The sequence below is a fragment of the Meleagris gallopavo genome, chromosome 1 (assembly GCF_000146605.3).
Source record: "Meleagris gallopavo isolate NT-WF06-2002-E0010 breed Aviagen turkey brand Nicholas breeding stock chromosome 1, Turkey_5.1, whole genome shotgun sequence".
NCBI lineage: Eukaryota > Metazoa > Chordata > Aves > Galliformes > Phasianidae > Meleagris > Meleagris gallopavo.
In genome coordinates, this window is record NC_015011.2 from 61,668,766 (window position 1) to 61,683,458 (window position 14,693).

The 14,693-nt window shown below is 40.8% G+C and overlaps 2 protein-coding genes across 3 annotated transcripts in view; both read left to right on the top strand.

Moving 5' to 3' along the window:
• LOC100542571 (zinc finger protein OZF-like) overlaps positions 1–14,693 on the top strand; it is a 1,148,434-nt gene that overhangs the window by 545,807 nt on the left and 587,934 nt on the right. The gene's annotated exons all lie outside the window — the stretch shown is intronic.
• WNK1 (WNK lysine deficient protein kinase 1) overlaps positions 1–14,693 on the top strand; it is an 87,995-nt gene that overhangs the window by 52,455 nt on the left and 20,847 nt on the right. Inside the window, exons 7-18 of the mRNA XM_031553308.1 lie at positions 2,887–2,958; positions 3,585–3,734; positions 4,784–5,257; positions 6,417–6,698; positions 6,831–6,884; positions 7,374–7,465; positions 8,108–8,270; positions 8,746–8,862; positions 10,660–10,833; positions 11,615–11,666; positions 11,832–11,972; positions 12,334–13,763. Of these exons, the coding sequence (XP_031409168.1) occupies positions 2,887–2,958; positions 3,585–3,734; positions 4,784–5,257; positions 6,417–6,698; positions 6,831–6,884; positions 7,374–7,465; positions 8,108–8,270; positions 8,746–8,862; positions 10,660–10,833; positions 11,615–11,666; positions 11,832–11,972; positions 12,334–13,763 (3,201 nt within the window). The remainder of the gene's footprint in view (positions 1–2,886; positions 2,959–3,584; positions 3,735–4,783; positions 5,258–6,416; positions 6,699–6,830; positions 6,885–7,373; positions 7,466–8,107; positions 8,271–8,745; positions 8,863–10,659; positions 10,834–11,614; positions 11,667–11,831; positions 11,973–12,333; positions 13,764–14,693) is intronic.

Genomic DNA, 14,693 nt, shown 5'->3' on the forward strand with positions numbered 1-14,693 from the left:
AGAACAAGCTGTGTTTTTGAGTTCCATGTGCACACACCGAGTTCTGCTCCAGCAGAAGGGGCGGCTTTACCCCAGCGGGTCTACAGAAGTCGCCGGGGCTCAATGGAGACCAGTCAAGAGGAATCCACTCAAGGCATAGGGTTACATGGTCGGCTTCAGCCCGTGACAGAGGAACATTATAACTATCTTGGTCCTGATTTAGCAGGTCCCAGAGGGGGTTCTGCCAGTCGGAGCTGGCCAGAAGGAAGCCCAGAATACTCCAGTGATTCCTCACAGCTGACTTCCTCTGACACTGGCGATTTCCAGTCTCCTCCCCCTACAGGGGGGCCATCTGCTTTTGGTTCAGACTTCTCATTGCCCATTGTTCAGCTGCCTCAGAAGGTATTGCAAGAGTCGCAGCTCTTCATCTGCTTCCCACAGGGAGCCTCAACTCAGCAGGCCTTGTCCACCTCGCTTTCATCAGGACCACCTGCACACTATCCTCAGGTTACAGGAGAAAACCCTTCCAGAATTTCTCTGCTTTTTATAAATCATACTTTGCACTTAAAGAGGAGCCTTGCTCTTATTTAGAACCACACGGAGCAAGTATCTTAGCGTTCATGGGGGTGTCTTTACGTTAAGTCAGTGGTCTACTAGGATCTCTTTAACTTAACAGGTTACAATTAAAGGATGAGGCATCAGCAACCCCTCAGTCTATATTCAGCTTTGGGTGACGTATTGGTATGGCTTCTGTGTTAAGAATAACAAAAGGTCAGTGTTCTTTTGGATCAGATACTGTTTTGGAAAGGGATAGCTGAAGTACTAAATTGGCTTCTCAACAGTGGGTTTAATGAAATGCATCTTCCATGCAGTTTGTATTGGTAGTGATACTAACACTTTGTATTTCTATTCCTGTTCCTCAGCTGTTTGATGAGAATGTTATTTGAAGTTGAACATCTATATGAATGATGTTTCATTGGACAACAGGTTAACTTGGTGACTCTTGAAAGCTGAAAGAGATTTTTCTAGGCTTGGGGGAAGGAAGTGGGAAGAGAGGAATGAAGGGCAGTATATATACACATAAATGGGTTTGGAAGTGCCCTTGCAGAACTATGAAAGAAACCGAGCAGGCTGGGTAGTTAATTAGTGGCACAAATGATTCTTAATATAGGCTTTGCTTACTTATAAGCCTAGAATGTGGTGTCTTTTTTAAAAAGCGAAATCTGAGGCATGAAGTTTAGCTGGAGATATGTTCTGTTGATGTATGGTAAATGCCATTGCACTTTTCATTCTAGTATCCTTCAGTAATGCGTTTGTACACCATGAATGTGAGGTGTACTTGTGTATTGTATTTGTGCTTGTATTCTGAAACTCATGAGAAGATGGTTTCTTTTTTTTTTTTTTGGTTGGAAAGAGAGGCTTTACTTTAAGTAAACATCTCTTACTCCTTCACTTTTTCTGTTGTTGAAATAAAGGATTCTAATACTCTAGCTATTAAGCAACATTGTTATTCCTCTAGAAGAAAGAGAGCCTGTTTTGTTTTATTGTGGTAAGATGAAGAATTATATATGGAAAGATTTAAATATTTAGGATGCTGTTGGTTTTGTTTTTTTTAAGCTGAAACAGCTTAATCACTGTTGCAATAAATAGTGATTTCTGTCGTTTAGGAGAACTTGTGGAGTGAAACTGCAGGGCAGGAAGTTTGAAAGTTTCTTGGAGATTGTTTCTCCATAAACATATTTTGCTAAACTTCAGGTGATTTGTGATGGTTGAAAAAGACATCTGGAAATCATAAGAAGAGATTCAGATAGTTTTTACAGAATGTAAGTTCCAGAAGCTGTTATCTAATTCATTGGAGAATCAGAATGTGAAGTCTCAAACTGAATCAATATGAGGAGAGATTATTTCAATGGACAAATTTGTATTCTAACTAATAAGGGCCTCAAAGCTTCTAAAACAACAAAGAAAAGAATTGGTTCTTTTCATTGACATTGTTCTTTCCTTAAAAGAATACATTTTAGATAAAATTCTTCCTAATAAGCTAATAGCACAATATGCAAACCATTTAGAAATTTTAGTAGATATTCCTGATATGATACCTGTGCACCAGATGTTTCTTATAAAAGCAGTTAGTTTACAGGTGGTGCATACTCAGGGAGCTTAGTGAAGATCTTTGTTCAACTGTCTACAAGATCTAACCAAAGAATGTTGGTCACAAAAACAGTGGTGAAAATCCATTCCATTTTCCTTTGCATCTTTCACATTCCATTGTATGCCACTCATCCATTTTTTTTTTTCCGTTGCTTATTCATTCAGATTTCTGTCTTAGCTAGAACATGGCCCCAGATTCTTCTGTATCTATCCTTGGCTGATAGCTGGTCTGGAAATGATTTTTAATGTGGATTTTGATAAGCCTCTCTAAAGAAACAGTTTACATGTACATGTACTGAGTGTTTTTTTAATTGGTATGTGTATTTTTGATCTTTATAATCAGTTTTATTTTTTTCTAGCTTATTTTATCCTCTTCACTTAACTGTGTTGTAAAGGTAAATTTTAATGCCTGTATTTCCAGTTATCGTACATACCAAGGCATCCTGTTCTTAACGCATCATCAGTAGAGGAAGAAGCTGGTAGGCTGATCTGTCTCATTTTGAGGGGCATTGGGGATGCAAAGACTTTGCTTTCTTGAAAGACTTAAAATGGATTTGGATGCTTTTCCAGCTTGCACTACTTCATTCTGCTTTTGGTAGTGGAATTTGGCCAAACAAACTGCTAGTCTAAAATGAACAGCTAGAAACTATTACAAACAGATCATTCCAGGCAGAATTTATTTTAACTGCCAGCTGCAGAGCCGTGTGGTTTTTTATTTTTCTTTTAAAGCTGACCCTTGGTCTTTTTTCCTTATAGACACAAGTACAAGGCCAGTCAGCTTCAAGTAGTACATCGGTACCGTCTCAACCTGCCCAACACACTCAGCAGGTATGATCATTTTTTAAACTTGGGAGTAAAATATTTTTAGCAGAGAAATTTGATGACTTCTTAAAGAGCAATTACCTTTTCCTGTCCACTCTTCAATCCATAGTTTTGGATAAAAGAAGAATCCTCTGGTTCTCTCCTAGTCTAACATGCTATGAGATTAACTTTTTGAAATTTATTTTTAGGATCATGTTAATGCTGCTTCTAATGTGACTGTATTCCTAGCCCCCACCTAACTTTTTATTGGAGGTGCCATTCAAGGAAAGACATGCCAGGATTTGAGAGTTAGATTGTCAAGACAGACAGACCCCGTTCTGATGAGTTCTTCCAACTTGAAATAGTATCTTCTGCAGCATCCTCTTCTCTTAATAGCCTGTAGTCCCTATGTGGAATCTGTATTCTTGTTCTCACTGTTGAAACTTAAATCCTGTTGCAATACTTGGTGCTGATAGTGAAGTTGTGTTAGTATTACTAAGAAGTAACTACTAAAGATTAATTCGCTCAGTATGTTCAGAAGATCCACTAATATCACTTACGAGGGAGTAAAAGTTGAAACTTAAGTAGATAGGCTTTTAAAACTTCCTCTGTGGGGTGTTAAAAATAGCTTCTGCATCTTTTCCCTACTGTAGAATGCCCAGCAGCCAGCCTCTTCTCAACAACCTGGACAATACCAGCTGCAGCAGCCATCAGTTTCTACTGGTGCCACTCCCACACAAACTGTCTCTCAAACTCAGACTTCACAGGTTATGCCAATGCCTCAGGCAGCAGCAGGGACACAGGTAAGCAATATTTTTCTTATCACTACAAGATCTTTCACACCTGGCAAATTCAATATGCTGCTACTTTCACTTTTGTCATCTTTTCTAATGGTTCCAAAACATTCATCCAGATTGTAGTATTCTTGAGATACAGTAACTGTCAATTTTGCTGGAAAATATGTATTGGAAACACTTTCTTTTACACATGGCAGTCATGAGTAATTTGTTTGAGGGAAGGATGGCACTTCCATTCTCTAAGGTCTTTAAACAGTCAAAGTATCATGAAGGATATTGATGAATGGATTACTATGAATGTGTTTTCAGGAACTTGTCATTTCTCTGCTTCCCATAGAATGTACATCTTCTGCACCATTGTGTGTAAAACACATGTTCACATATTTAGGTAGTGAACCATAAGGACTGCCTTTTCCACTCTTGTCATCTCTCTTATTCAGCTCTTCTCCTTTACTGCCTGATCAAGAAGCTTCTGTTACTGAGTATTACTTCATTTTGGCTCATATCTCTATCTTGAACATGTGAGCCTTGTTTTTGTTTTTGAAATTGTTTTGTTGCTTGTTCATCTTAACTGTCTCTCCAGTTGCATCATTTGCTGGCTTTAATTGACATATCCCCTGCCATTCTCTGAATGCTGGCACAGTGGCTTTTCATTCTCCATTCCTTAGTCCCCATACCCAAAGCTGACAGATTTGTGGAAACATTTGCACTTCTTTCCTGTAAGAAGACAGGCTTGGCTCTGGGGACAGAATTGAGGGGAATTGGATTCTGTTTGTGTACAAGTCAGTGCTTTAGGGTATTCTAATGTTGCTCTTTCACCCTCTGGGGGGGTCTATTTCAAGAGCCTGTGAAGTTCTTCAAGGGAAGTGTTGCGAAGTGAGGACCTTTTGGAACTCCAGCCAACTTCCCAGCCACTCTGCCAACTGTGCTCTCCACCCACTTTAACAGAGTGCTATAACTTGAGTAATTCTTTCTTTGACTAATGCATAAAAATTCTGCTCTGCAACCCTGCTTAAAAACCGAAAAATCTATCTCTATTTTCTTTACCTCCCCAGCTTCCTGTTTCCCAACCAGTGTCGATCATCCAAGGCGAACCTCAATTACCTGTTGCAGCACCTTCTCTCCCTCAACCTTCAGTTGCCCCATCAGTCCCTATTGGTTCTCACTTTTTGCCCGTGGGACAACCCTTGCCAACTTCCATTGTCCCCCAGTTCTCAGTCTCTCAGTTGCCCGTCGCAGCTCCTCATGTGTCAGTGGCTCAGCCAGGTTTCCAGTCACTGCCAATTTCAATGGCAGGCGGCATGAATCAGCCATTGCTCACGCTGGCAACATCTGCTGCGGCATCCGCTGTCCCTGTAGGATCAACTGTTGTCCCTAGCCAGCTTCCCACGCTGATGCAGCCTGTGGCTCAGTTGCCCAGCCAGGTTCTCCCGCAGCTCCTGCAGCCGGCTGTCCAGTCCATGGGATTGCCAGTCAGCATTGGACAAGCTGCTGATGCTTCACTTCCTGCTGGAGATGCTCTTTACCAGGTATTGTTGCAAGCCAGCAGAGCTCTTCCCCTCCGACTTTCACCTCTTCCTCTAAGGTACCAGCTCAGAACTGTGTGCCTGGGCCAACTCACTTCTCATAAGAGAGCCACTAGGCCATGGAGATGAATTCTGTTTTGTGGTAAAAGTCCTTTTTAAGGAGGGAGGAGAAAAAGTGTCCTCTAGTCACACTGTGTTATTTTTTTTTTTTTTCCCCTCATTTGGCAGTGGAGTTTGTCTAAAATGGCAAGTGTAGTGCAGGACTTTTGTAGCTGCTGTGTAAAGGAAGATAGCTATCTAAGAGATCTGCCAACTTGAATTAAATTAAAAAAAAAAAGTCCCAAAACATTGTGATTTAAAAACTCATACAGGTTGTGTTTGGGAAAGATAATCTGTGGCAGCATATTCAGCAATGTCAGTATTTCATTCCAAGTTGGGGAAGGGAAGTGGGGAGGTGTGGACTTGGATTTTCTGGAAATAAGTTGGGCGACAAGGATCTTGAACGAGAAGTAAGTATATGATGCAAGTTATGAAACGCTGGACTGATCGGCAAGGACTACTTTGGCTCCTTTGTGCAATCATTGTCATGGCAATATGAGGAGTGACAAAAAGAGTGACTTGGCATATAGTTGTTCTTCTAAAGTAAAGTCACTGAGACAATGCAGAGTGCTGCAGAATAGAAACTATGTAGGAATTCATGCTTCTTAGTTCCCGGGTCGGTTCATTGTGAGAGGTCAGGAGACATGCAAGGTATTTACTCGTCTTGAGAATCAGCAACAGATGTTACATTTTACATATTATTATGTTCTGAGCAGTTCAGCATAAAAATCTTTCAAACTCGTTTCAAGCCACAAGACTTAAAATATTAAGTCCAATAGGCAACTGGGGAGAGTTGGGAGGTGAAAATTGTTTTGCCTAAGGCTTGAAACTTTGAGTGGAAATTTGCTTGTTGAAGCATAGTGACTTGCAAGCTGAGCTTTGGCTTCTTAATCAACGACTACTCTGTGTGAAGATGGTCTTCGAAAGCGCTTGACTAAGTACAGAAGGGAAAGGAAAGCAGTTAGAAGTTGCCCCTGAAACGGATATACATATTTTTTTGTTTTGTTTTGTTGTCTTATCAACTCTGGCATTCACTAACTTGACTTCCTCATTTCTGTTACAGGGCTTCCCATCTCGGCTGCCGCCTCAGTACCCAGGGGACTCAAGTGTTGCACCTTCCTCTGCTGTGGCTTCTGTTAGCATTCCTTCTGCCATACTGTCCCCTCCCTTACCCACAGATGTAATGACTCAGCCAGGCTATATTGCTCCTGTTGTGCAGCCGTATGTGGAGCAGAACGTTTTAGTTCCTATGGGCAGCGTAGGAGGACAGGTTCAAGTGCCCCAGACTACAGTGAGTTTAGCACAACAGGCCTCATCAGCCTCCTCGCAGCAGGCAGTTGTGGAGGTAACTATGTTGAACATAACAATGCATTTAGAGTCTTCAAATTATACAACAGTGAATGTGTGTGGGGAACTAATCCCTTCCATGCTTGTCTTAAGATGGAAATTAATGTTTCAAATAACCTTTTTCTTACAGCAGAATGTCATGCCAATGTGGGGACCTTGTTGCCACTGGCTGTTCTGTTGGGAAGTGAGTGTACCTCTTACAGGCAAAAAACCTGTTAACACTTCACTTCTTGCTAGTACTGTAGAATATTTTGCCATATCAATGAAAAACTGCTACCGATAGCCTTTGAGATTCTCTCATTTTGCCCATTCCCTGCAGCACTGATGTTGCTAGGGAGAATTTGAATTGTCTTTGTGTTCTGCATTGGCTTGCCTTTTGCACATTCTGTTAGTAAGACTGTGGCTGCATGGCAAATTGTAGCAACGTGCATCTGTAGAAGGATGGCTGATTTTCTGCCCCACCCCTCCTCAGGATGATGATTTGCTTCACTGCAGTTTGCTTTTGAGCCTTGTAAATTAAATCTTTCTGGATGCTAGCTAGCTGTTCAAAGTTCTAAAAAAAAGTAGTGCTTTTAGCTTTATAACTGATTTGAGTAGAATGACTGAAGACTAATGGGTGATTTTGAAAGGAATGGAGTTATTTAGAGTTCTTGATGTAGGTTTCTATCCTTAGGGTACTCAAGGAGCCTCACAGACTGCTCCTTCAGAGTCTTTGCCATCAACGCAGCCTGCTCAGTCTACCCCTTTGGCTTCCTCTATGGATAGGTAAGCATGGTTTTCTTCTCACCAATCTATCGATCTGAATTTTAATTTCATGCAATAGACATAAAACTATTAGAGAGTGTTCAAAGGATGCTGTGAAAATGGAGATGGGTCCTGAGGGGAAGACGTGAGGAACAGTGGAGGTCCCTTGGTTTTCTCAGCCTGGAGAAGAAGAGACTCATGGTGGCTGCAGCTCCTCATAGGGAGTGGAGGGGCAGAGCTGAGTTCTGCCCTCTGGTGACAGCAACAGAACCCAAGGGAACAGCATGGAGCTGTATTAGGGGAGGGGCAGGTTGAGTGTTAGGAAAAGGTTCTTTAGTAGAGGGCAATGGGCATGGAACGGGCTGCCCAGGGCAGTGGGCACGGCCTCAAGTGCTGGAGTTCAAGAAGCATTTGGACGCTGCTCTCAGACATAGGGTTTGGATTTTGGGTGGTGCTCTGTGGAGCCAGGATTCAATGATCTGGATGGGTCTCTTTCAACTCAGAATGTTCTGTGTTTATCATTTGACAGAATTCTTCTCCCCTACTCTGTGATTAACAGGCATCCATTCCTGTCCTGAAGAGAATGGTATCGGTAGGGTAAACCATACTGTTGCAGATGTAGAATGCATGAATACTAATATAAAGTTTTGTTTTCATTTTTAGTGCACATTCTGATGTTGCTTCAGGAATGAGTGATGGCAATGAGAATGTTCCAGCTTCTAGTGGGAGGCATGAAGGGAGGACTACCAAGCGCCATATGCGGAGGTCTGTCCGCAGTCGCTCTCGCCATGAGAAGACTGCTAGGCCAAAACTGAGAATTCTAAATGTGAGTGGTTTTGTTTTGTTTTAATTTTAAGTGACTGTTTAATACTGTTGCTACTTTGAGCACGCAGTCTGTCCACTATATTTGTTCTGCTTCTACTGTTAGTGCTCCAAAAGTCATAGTTAAGAGTTTTCCAGAACATTTCAGATAGCAAAATTAGCTTGCCTGGCCTCTAGTGATTCCACATACTATTTCTGCATGTTTGCTTTAATCTTATTAGTAAAGCTAAGCTAATGACATATAAGTTAGAAAGGAACAAGGGAGCATTTGGAGCCCTAGAGAAAGGTGAGGGCAAGGTAAGCTTGGTCGCATGAGTAATTGGCAAATCCTCAGAAAATGTTGCTGTACTGTTTATTAGTTTAGAAAAAGAGAATGTGTTTGTCTTAGAGCAGTACTATTGGTCTTTCTATGTGGACTTCGAAGTACAAACAGTACATTTTTATGCTTTTAATTTGAACTACTATTTTCTTTGCTTTAGGTTTCAAATAAAGGTGACCGGGTAGTGGAATGCCAGCTAGAGACACACAATCGGAAAATGGTTACTTTCAAATTTGATTTGGATGGTGACAACCCTGAGGAAATAGCTTCAATTATGGTAAGATGGATTTCAGAGGTGGAAAATTGAATCCAGTCTTAATCACAGTAGTAATATAAGTCATATTTTCTCACTTGCTTTCTTCTGTGTAGCATGGCCTGCCTCCTCTTTTTCTGCACTCACTTAATAGGTACGTAGGCACAGCTAGAGACTGTCTGTACAGAGTACTATACAAAATTGACACTTAATATTACATGCTCAGGGAACACCTGAGTCAATTTTTTATCCTAAAATTTCTTTTTTGATCAAGTGTATCTACTTTTGTTTTTTCACAGTCTATACTTTGGAAAAACTACAGACAACTTTCTGAAAGCACCAACTTAAATAGTTTGCTTTTTTTAAGGCCAAAACATTGTTAAGCCTTTACAATTCTGCTTAAGCACTGAGATTTTGCTGCTGTTCTCAACTGAAACAGCAAGATTTCCTCTTGAGGGAACTTCTTTCTGATTTCTGGAGGTCAGTAATGACTGCTGCTTTTGACTAAACTGGTCAGTGCATCTCAAAGGAAAATGAACAAAACAACCTCTCCATTCAACAGATAATGGTCAAGAAACAGAAGAGAACTTGTCATATCTATATATGTTTAAATGCAAGTATCATGAAGTGTGGAATAGAACCTCCCACCACTTTTTTTTTTAATTTAAAATTATATTCCTGAGCTGGTACAATCTGAGTGAAAATGAGATCACTTTGGTGTTGCTGAAGTGGGGTGGAGAGTGGGTTGGAAGTTCATCCTGACACAAAGCATCTTTCCCCCAACTTCTTGGGCACCTGTGTGGTGGTATTTATCTTTTACCTTGGAGAGACAGCAGAATAATAGGTGGTGTGTGCTGGATTCATGTTTTTTCAAAAATAACCAAATTAGTAACACAGGAAGACTTTTCCACAGAAGAGGAAGAATTTGGTTCTTGGCTGTTACGTGTATTGACAGATGTCAAATAAATGAAGTGTCTAGAAATACACAGAAAATACAGATCTTACATTTCCTCATATGTAAATTGATCCTATGGAGGAATAAAACAGTATATTTGATAAAAGCACAGACGGTTGATGAGGAGTGCAAACAGAATAAGTGATCTGTGCTTTCAGAGTGCAAGCAAATCATTTGAAGTATGCAACCAATCCTAGACAACTTAATCTAGAACTTTATGCCCATCAGGAGACATAATTTTCTCCTGGGTTAGGCTGACAAAGCAAGAACTGTTGTATAAATACCGAGTGTATTTGTTTAAGCTTATTTATTCCAATGTAAACAGCAGGATGTATTTTTATAAAGCAGTACAGTGTATTGAAACTAAATAGGCTGAACACACTTTCTCTTACCAGCTGGGGAACTAATACTTGTGTTTATATACTGCAACAGCCAGACTTCTGGAAACTAGTGATGTACAGCCTCCACAGAGTAGAAGTTAAGTATGATGTAGAAATAGAGTAGCACAGAATTTACTTTGCAATATAAAATTTTCGATTTTTTTACATTTACATTTTTCTTTAAATATGACAGTAAATGAAGTTGCAAATTTTTGAGTTTCACTGGGCAAGTCTGAAATATCAATCTGATGAAAGTGATACAGAATGTTGTTCCACTGCAAAGAGCAAAGTAGGACAAATATTTCAGTGCTGGAGATAATTTCAGAAGCAAATGTTTTTTCTCCAGTATGTCATGAACTTTATCTTATGCATAAGAACAGTGGAAGGAGGACAAACACAAACATAAGTTATATTATGGTTACTCAGTATTCAATACATAGCTTTGAAATACTTCGTAATAATCTTGCTGCTCTGTTCTCTTCACAGGTGCAGAATGAGTTTATTTTAGCAACTGAGAGAGACTCATTTGTGGAACAGGTACGAGAGATCATTGAGAAAGCAGATGAAATGCTGAGTGAGGATGTAAGTGTGGAGCCAGAAGGTGATCAGGGTTTGGAGAGTATGCAGACAAAGGACGATGGCTTCATTCCAGGGTCACAGGTATGTAGAAGATGAATGGCCTTAGCTAATCATATTTTCAGTTTTGGGTGGTATGGTTTTGCGTAGTTCTAGCAAGAAACTGAAACCTTCTTTCATGAGAATATCAAAGCTTAAAAACAAAATTAACAGCCAGAGCTTCAGATCAGGATGAAAGCAAAAAATTTGTTTAGAAAACTAAATAACTTAAGCCATTGCTTTTTGTCATGTTCTGACACTTTTAAAGCTTCTGAATCTCCTAATAGAGTACTAGGCAGATAGTCTTAAATGCTGGGGCTGCTTGGGTTTGAAGTTGTGAGGCAGGATGCTAAAATCCCTAATCCTTTGTCACTCAATAAACCCCAAGAGACTGGACTCTGGGGCCTCTACTCAGTGAGCAACTAGGATTGGATGCATTAGTTAGAAAACAAAGGTTTTCAAGCTGTTGCTGGGAATCATAAGGGGTGGCATTTCCAGAATCTCTGCCTTATTTCTACCAAAAACTGCTCCAAAACATCCGTCATCCATTTACTTATCTGTGGAATATTTAAGGAAATGGGCTGGAGTGTTGGTTAAGAAAAAGATGCTTAGATCCATTTGTTACACTGATAGTCACTGAACTGACAATCTATGAAACACTATAGCTGACAGTTGCCTAGGCAGAATTTCACTGCTTTGATAATGGTGCTTGAGTCCATGGCACTGCTTAACTTAAATGCCCACATTTCAGTAAGCTAGCATTTTAATAACTATCGTGTGGGTTTCTGTTTCAGAATAGAACTTTAAATTTTATCTTACTTTACAGAAATTAGAGTTCAAACAGCCAGATCCTACATCTTCCATGCCACAAAGAATAGGTAAGTCTTTTGTGATTTTGTTTTTTTCAACAGTTACCTTTTTCGATTTCAGCGGATGGGTGCTGCCAGGTTTTATTTTATATGATGGAGTTCACATTCCATATTGCAGGTTATGTATTTTGTTGCAGCTACATATCACTAAATATCCAACTTCTTTCTGTTTAGGGGTTCCTCCTAGCTCCTTTACCCAGGTTGTCCATTCTGCGGGAAGACGGTTTATTGTCAGTCCTGTCCCTGAAAGTCGGTTAAAAGAACAGGGCTTTTTCACCTCTCCTATTCCTGGAGGAAAAGAAACTTCAGATGTGGGTAAGTTATCTAAACTCTTAAATTCTGAAGGCTAAGAAATGTTAATCAAAACTGAATTTAGTTTACCAGACTGACAAGCTCCTAAGCACCCCTTAAGTATCTGGAAGTAGGGAAATGACTGTGCTAATAAGAAGTGATGATAATCTGGCTGATACTGTGTAGAATTCTTGAAGGAAAAAATGTTGATGGCCTGTCAGTAAAACTCTTGAAACCTTAATTCCACATTTTCAGTATGTGCCTGGATTTATCTTTTTTTTTTTTTTAAATTATGCTGGGAAGTTAGCTTTCTCTAAGTTTATCAATAGGAGGTAGTTCTGTAATGAACTTTCCAAGATGGACTGATATTTTTGTGTTCTTTCAGTTGCTGCATCTCCACTACATGGTCCTGGAATGAATCTCTCCCACTCTGCATCATCGCTGAGCTTACAACAAGCTTTCTCTGAGATTGCGCATGGTCAAATGACAGAAGGACCTAGTACAGCTCCTCCAGTGTTCAATCAAACAATACCACCATTTCCACCTGCGCTTTCTACCATGGCAGGCAGTGGTGCACCTCCTGCATCTGTAGCTGCTCCTTCAATATCTGTTCCTTCTAGCACAGGTGTTTCTCTTCCAAGTTCTGTTACTTTGCCTTCAGAAAATGCAGCTGTTGGAGTTGCACCAAGTGCAAGTGTGCCAAGCTCTGTTTCTCCACCTCCGGCCTCACAATCCGGACAGCAGCTGTCTGGTGGTGTGGCTTCCAGTGTGAGCGCCCCTGCTTCTTTCTCCTTAACTATCACATCCCAGCCTGTTCAGCCAGTAACTGGAGACATTACCCCTAGCATCAGCACACCAGCTTCTTTGGCACTACCTGCTACCCAGGTTCCTGGTGTCACTGGTCTTGGTGTTGTTGCACCAGCTGTGACATCTCAATCTACTCCTCAAATTGTAAGTAGTTTGGCAGCACCGCAGACATCTGTTGCCCTGTCTCAGGCTCAGAATGTGGCTTTGCAGCTTCCTCAGCTTACTAGTAGTGGCTCTGTCTCTAGTCTGGCAGAAACAGTAGTTGTAAGTGCTCCACAATCACTACCTGAGAGTGGGCAGTCCGCAGATAAGTCACAGGCCTCCAATGCAGCTGGCTTATCGCTACCAATCTCTGCACCTTTATCATCCTCTGTAGCAACAAGCTTATGTGGTTCAGTCACTCAGCCAGCGATACATCCCTTACTCATCCCATCAGCAATTACATCAACACCTGTCCTATCCCAGATTCCAGGTGCAACACCTGTGTTGCCCCAGGTTCCCCTACCTGGTGTCTTACCACAGCCAGTTACTAATTTGCCTGCAGTACAGCAAACATTGATACACAGCCAGCCCCAACCAGCTCCATTACCCAATCAACCTCATATTCACTGTCTGGAGGCTGATGCTGATGCTCAGTCCAAAGCACCTGGCATTGATGATATAAAGACCCTGGAAGAAAAGCTACGATCTCTCTTCAGTGAACATGGTAACGTGGGAGCAGCACATCCATCAGTATCTCTGGAGACGTCACTGATCATGGAAACTACTGTTATTCCTGGGATCCCAACCACTGTGGTTGCACCAACTAAACCCCTGACATCCGTTAGCACTTGTATACCTCCGAGCAGTTTGCCTCTTGGACCAGCTGGCTTGCCAGTGCTGACACCAGTCGCCACGCCTGGGCAAGTGATCACCCCAGTAAGCTATATTTCGGCACCAAGCAGCGTTGCAACAGCGGTAGTGAAACCAGGGACCTCTCCCTCGAAGCCCCCTCTTAGCAGGGTACCGGTAAGAAATGCAATGTTTATATGAATATTCAATTGTCTTATAGAACAGACGTCTTGAACAGAATCTATTTTTTAAAGCAAAAATATTCAGGCAAAGGTGTCTTTGGTTATAATATTGGAAGGAAACGTTTATCTTCTGTTTTTTTTTGTTTGTTTCAAGAGGGTTTTTCTTCAGTCCATACTGAAACAAACGTCCAATTCTATATTGTGTGTCTGAGAACTCTCTAGTGTTGCTGTTCTTTTTTCATACTCCTTAACTACAAAGAGTGAAGCAACTGTGTTCTGTCTTTATTAGTGTTTTTTAAAATAGAAGTTTGGGAGCCTTGCTTAAAATAGCTTTTTGTTTTATCCATAATTGTTAAAATGAGCCAGGATCATTTTATGTTTCACAAAGTAGTCTTGATTGCATAGTTTGGCTTTTTATCTTTAGCCCTTTCCTTGACAGCAGGGATGAACTAAACTGAATATTTTTGAAGTTCCTCAGATTACATGGTGTCTCTGTTCAGAGAAGCAAGGCAAATGGGGAAAAATAAGAATTAAGGTTTCTTATCTTGTCCAAGGGTGAATAAATTAAGAATTTCCAAGAATCAGAACTCTACCGTGTGCCTCCATGAGCCAGATTCACATTGTTATTTTCCCAGTCTGTTTCCCGAAAGCGAAGAGATAGATGGGGTATAACTATGGTACCATTCCTGTGTGTAGATATTTTTCTTAAATCACACCAGATATGATAGCATGAGAACGGGTAGAATAACTTCATCGATTTGACATACAATGAGGAGGTTACAGCTAATTGGAAAAACATGTTGTTAGACTAATGCGAAGCTTGAGGCCTGAGGGAATGTCATAACTGCTATAGCAATAACTTTTGAGGATTTCCACAGCCTCTGCAGATTTCTCCTTATTTCACTTGTTCTTATAGTTTTCTAGG